General features: G+C 57.2%; 1 protein-coding gene across 1 annotated transcript in view; it reads right to left on the bottom strand.

Moving 5' to 3' along the window:
• Positions 1-3,321, bottom strand: part of SHISA5 (shisa family member 5) — a 21,916-nt gene extending 18,595 nt beyond the window's left edge. The window contains exons 1-2 of the mRNA XM_012661373.1: positions 3,180-3,321; positions 687-843 (exon numbers count right to left, since the gene is read on the bottom strand). Coding sequence (XP_012516827.1) covers positions 687-843; positions 3,180-3,249 — 227 coding nt within the window. The 5' untranslated portion in view covers positions 3,250-3,321. The remainder of the gene's footprint in view (positions 1-686; positions 844-3,179) is intronic.
• Positions 3,322-5,435: the final 2,114 nt, after the last annotated feature.

Raw genomic sequence — 5,435 nt, forward strand, 5'->3', positions numbered from 1 at the left:
CTTAAACACAGCATATTGGTTGTCTCTGGGGTGGGAAGGGAATGGAAGGGTCATGAGAGATTAAAGTCAATATAAGATGGGGGGGCGCTGGTCTTGCCCAGACAAATGATGACTACCTGCTATGAGCTGAGGAGTGGGACCACCTCAGCCCTTTGCACCTGTGGCCAAACACAAAGGAAACAGAACGTGGCAAACAGAGACACATGCAGAGGCCTGGAACCTTGGTCCCAGCCCATCTACACCCATGGGGTGCAGATGCAGGGTAAATTCATGGGCTGTGCCAGGAAGACATAAGCAGAGCTCACAAGCCCATGCACTGAGACCTCCAGGGCCCGCAAGAGGGCACCCACACAAAGCACATCCCCCAGATGCACATGCATACCGTGGGGTACACTCAGGCCCAGGTCATCCTGAGGACATGTTGGTATAGGTACGTGCTCAGGGGTGAGCTACAGGGCCAGCTAAGAGGCCACCCAAGGCTGGGTTAGCCCGTGCCCTTGAGGGTAGGAGTAAAAGGGGGGGACTAACTGAACAGGCCTGGGAGTCCAGCCTAGAACAGGAGCTTCCCAAACCCTCTGGCCCAGTGCTCCAGCCACCATCTTGGGGCAGGGCCATCTCTCTATCATGCATTCTCCCACTGGGCATAGGCTCAGGCCACCCACCCTGTGACCCACAGGTGCACCCACCTGGTCTCAGGCACAGTACACTTTTCCTTGTTCCACACAAACTTCTTCAGCACATCAGAGCAGCAGTATTGGTCGTAACAGGTACCACAGCAGAAATCTGGACAGGACTTGGGGAACAGGCTGAGTCCATGGGAAGCGACACACACTTCACTGTGGGCTGGGGCAGAGACAGAGCTGTTCACCAGTGGCCCACAGTGCCATGTCCCAGCCAAAACAGCACCTTCCCCAGCACAGTCACTAGACATAAGAATGTCAGGCTGTCTCTGAGCCATCCTAGTCACTGGCCACCTCTCAAGCTCTGGCCACCACTACACCCAGCCTTGCCCTCTCCCCTGGGCCACAGCAGAGCTGCCCCACCTGGGCTCCTCTCTCCCCCACCAGTCTACTGGCCTTCTGATGGGAGAGTGAGATTTCTAAGTGTGAGTCCAACTGGGCCACTTCACACTCTCAGATCTCCCCTTGTTCCTACTGCTTCAGGACCAAGCCCAGAATCTTCCAGGCAGGGTTTAGACTACAAAGGGCCCTGAAGATCACTCCAACCTTCCAGCCTGTCTAAACTTTGCCCACATACTTGCCTGCTTCCCATCCCCCACCTTTCAACTCTACTCATCCTTCAAGGCCTTATTGCAGGCCACCTCTCCAGGAGCTGCCCAAACCCAGCAGTCACACAGCTGACCACTCAGGCACTGGACCACCCAGTTCTTAATCCTCATTCCCTCTCCCATCACTCAGTCACAACAGCCTCATCCCCTGCTGGACACAACAACCCCAGGGCCTAATCCTCACACACCACCCCCTGCCCCCTCGCTCCTGACCAATTCACAGTCAGCCAGTCACACCCAGCACACAAGTGTCCATAAAGCACTTAGCACTGGGCTGGGCCTGCAGCAGGCACACAGGACTCCAACGCAGTGGCACCACCTGAAGCCCTGGAGCTACCACAAGGCTCTGAGCCACAGAGCTGGGATCTAGTAACATCCTTACAAGACTCATTGTACAAAGTCCTGCTGAGGAGACCCAGTTGACAACAAATGTGGAAAATGACTCAGGGCTACAGGTGACCACAGGTTTACAAACCTCCAGGAGGATGCTGCAGTCAGATGTTCCCATGTATCCTTAGGCTACATTAGCAGAGACCTAGTGCCCACAAGCAGGAAGGGACAGCACCAGATTTGCCAGGGCAGACCCCAAACAGAACACCTAGTTGAGCAAGGCCCACATGACTAGTCTGGGGACAGGACTGATGATAATCCCTGAGATGTGGCTTTGTCGGCTGGGAAACAACCCTGGCATGGGACACACACAGACTCTGGAAACCCAGCCTGGCCAGGCACCAGCGCAGTGTGCAGCATCTGGTCCCCAGCCTGGTCAGTGTTTCAAGTGCCCTGGGGTTGTTAATAGAGCAAGGCCCAAAGGCAGACACTTAGGGACCTCCTTGAGAAGAGATAACTGGGGGGTTACGGGGCTACACTTTGTTCTTGGCAGCTCCAGGCAGAACCCTGCTCTGTAAAAACCATAGAGTTTGTTGGTCACCAACAAGACCAGCTTGGCCAGCTGTCCACCTGAAAGCAGGTATCCATCAGCATGGCCTGTGCTGCTGGGTGGCTCAGGTGACCCCATGTCCAGCAGGGTCTTTACAGGAACAGCCACAGCCCAGCCTGAGCCTCTGCGCTGGGGTTGAAGACATATAGGGTGAGTAAGTCCATGGCACAAATGCTTTCAAACCCCCAGAACTCCCTGGACCAGCCACCCTCCCACATGCTCACTCCAGGGGTCGGCCGTCTCTGGGCACAGGACTCCCCTTCTCATTTCCCTACCCCAGGTCCTCCAGATTTGTCCTAACCTCCAGGAAATAAAGCCTTCCCCTCCAGGAAGCCACCGGCCCCAAAGGAGTTTTCAGCTTCCTATGGCCCAGCAGGGGGAGTTCCAATTCCTACCCCTAAAAGGCCCCCCAGCCTGCCCTCGGGAGTCTGCGAATTCTGTGAATCATCAGTCTACAATCAACCCACGCAGTGGTGTCTCCTCCACCCCAGGGGCCAGCCTCAGCGTCCAGTGTCTCCAGAACACAAGGGCCATCGGATGCAGCCGTGGGGGCTCCCAGCCAGTAAACAGAGGCTGAGAGAGAAGGCCTCTCATTGGGGGCCAGGCCTCCCCCAGTTGCCACTGCCCCAGGCTAAAGCCAGGTGGGGAATCCTATCCCAGCCTCTGGGGACCCAATCCCCTAGAAGAGAGGGCAGACCCCTCCCCACCATTCCAGGGCTGAACAAAGGTGGCAGCTGCCTGGGGTCTAGGCAGTGTCAGTTCAGGCATGGAGGGGCTCTGGGGTGGAGCAGATGTCCGCCGTCGTGGGGGCTCGCTGACGGCCTCCGGACTATTAGGGGTCGGTGGGGGGCACTGTGGGGCTGGTGCTGCCTGGCTGGTTCCAAGGACAGCGCGTGGAAGTGTCTGCCCCAGTCCCAGTGCAGGACGAACCGCCCCCACCCGCAGGCTCACCACCTGGAGGCGGCGGTAGCAGCAGCAGCAGCAGCAACAGGATCCGTGGCACCAGGGCCGGCGCAGCCATGGCTAGGCGGGCGGGCGAGCGGACAGACAGACAGACTGAAACACCGGGTCGTGGTGCGGCCGCAGTCTCAGCGATTCGCACGGCCGCCCAGCTCCCTTGCCCCACCCCGGCCGGTTCCCGGAACCCCCGCCCGGGAGGGAGAGGAGGGGACGACGGGGAGGAGGAGGAGGGAGGGGAAGCGGACGCCCCTCCCAGCCTCGCGGCCAGCTCTGCGCCCCGGTGTCGACGCGAAAACTTGGGACCGTTTCCGGGACGCGAGCAGACGCCGGGGGACCCACCAAAGTTGCCTTCTGCTCACCGGATACTTTTGGAGGGGAAGGGAAGTCCCCCTGCCCTCGGGGCCAGAAGGGGGTCCCCGCAGAAATCTGCATCCTAATACTTGAGCGCCTGCTGTGTGCGCCTAGGAGGCAGCCACATCCCCTCCGCACCGTGGGTCCCTGTATTCCCCGGCGGATCCTCACTCCCGAGGTTCCACCTGAGGTGACGTGGTGCGGGGACAGTGCCCATCGCAGACCTTGGCACTCAGCTATTCAACAAACGCCGATTCCCTTCCAGAAGCCCAGTCTCAAGACTTCGCAGGACCCCAGCTCTGAGGACACTCCATCCCCTGCCTGTTGGGATGACACCCCCATCCCCAGGGTGATCCGGGCCCCCAGCCCAGCCCTGGCAGGCTCACCCTTGGCTCTGTGGGTCTGGACTGAGGGTAGGAACCGGCTGCTCCCAAGACACATACTAGGCCACCTGGCACAGGGCTATCGGGCTGCCAGTGCCCCCTCTCTGTGGGGCAGTGGTCCGGGTGGAACTAGAGAAAGAGTTGGGTCATTCCTTTTATGCCCAGGATTCCTGACCTGTCCCCAGCCTGCACCTGGCACAATTAGGACATTGTAGTCAAGGCAGAAAACATGCACTGTCACACTAATGGGGCACCCGAGCCAGTGTGTGCACCCTGAGTGGCACCACATACTTCTCACCTGTGGACAGAGGCACTGCTGTGGACAGAGAGCAAGACCTGAGGGGAAAATCTGGATGTCCCCAGCAGTTTCCCAGGCGAGGGTGTTAGAATAGGGAAAGGAAAGCCTACGTCTCCAGCAAGCCCCCATCACTACCTGCCCAAGAAGGGCTTAAGACTCACCATGCTCAGCAGTCACCATGCCCTGACACTGGTGAGGGTCAGGAACATGGCTATCCCAGGCAGGATACCCTCCGGAAGGGGCTTAATGAGGGCCCTAAGCCACATCCTCCCTGAAAGTCTAGCCTCATCCCACCTCTGCCTTCTGAGCTCTACTCTCCAAAGCTGGATGCAGCCCAGGTCCTCCTTCCCCTGAAAAATAGCCACCACACATCCCCTTCATGCCCCCTTCACGTCCACATCTCCAGCCATCTTCCTGTAAAAGAAAAGAAAAATCTGGCCGGGCGTCGTGGCTCACACCTGTAATCCTAGCACTCTGGGAGGCTGAGGTGGGAGGATCGCTCAAGGTCAGTAGTTCAAGATCAGCCTGAGCAAGAGCGAGACCCCGTCTCTACTAAAAATAGAAAGAAATTAGCTGGACAACTAAAAATATATAGAAAAAATTAGCCAGGCATGGTGGCACATGCCTGTAGTCCCAGCTACTCGGGAGGCTGAGGCAAAAGGATTGCTTGAGCCCAGGAGTTAGAGGTTGCTGTGAGCTAGGCTGACGCCATCACACTCACTCTAGCCGGGGCAACAGAGCAAGACTTTGTCTTAAAAAAAAAAAAAAGAAAAAAAGAAAAGAAAAACCGCAGGACACCCCACCCCTGCAACTCCTTCTGCAAAAGTAAAGGCCTCAGGCTCCTGTGAAGGACTGGCCCCACAGATCATTCCTCAAGGAAATTTCCTTGCAGGCCTCCCATAAGCAAGGACATACAAATTGTAACTTTAGGCCTGCAGGCTATATCTAGCTCCTACAGTCTGTTTGATTGCATACTAATAATGAATTACAGGCCGGGCGAGGTGGCTCACGCCTGTAATCCTAGCACTCTGGGAGGCTGAGACGGGCGGATTGTTTGAGCTCAGGAGTTCGAAACCAGCCTGAGCAAGAGCAAGACCCCGTCTCTACTAAAAATAGAAACAAATTAATCGGACAACTAAAAATATACAGAAAAAATTAGCCGGGCATGGTGGCGCATGCCTGTAGTCCCAGCTACTCGGGAGGCTGAGGCAGAAG

Source organism: Propithecus coquereli, unplaced genomic scaffold (genome assembly GCF_000956105.1).
Source record: "Propithecus coquereli isolate 6110/MARCELLA unplaced genomic scaffold, Pcoq_1.0 Scaffold1, whole genome shotgun sequence".
Taxonomy (NCBI): Eukaryota; Metazoa; Chordata; class Mammalia; order Primates; family Indriidae; genus Propithecus; species Propithecus coquereli.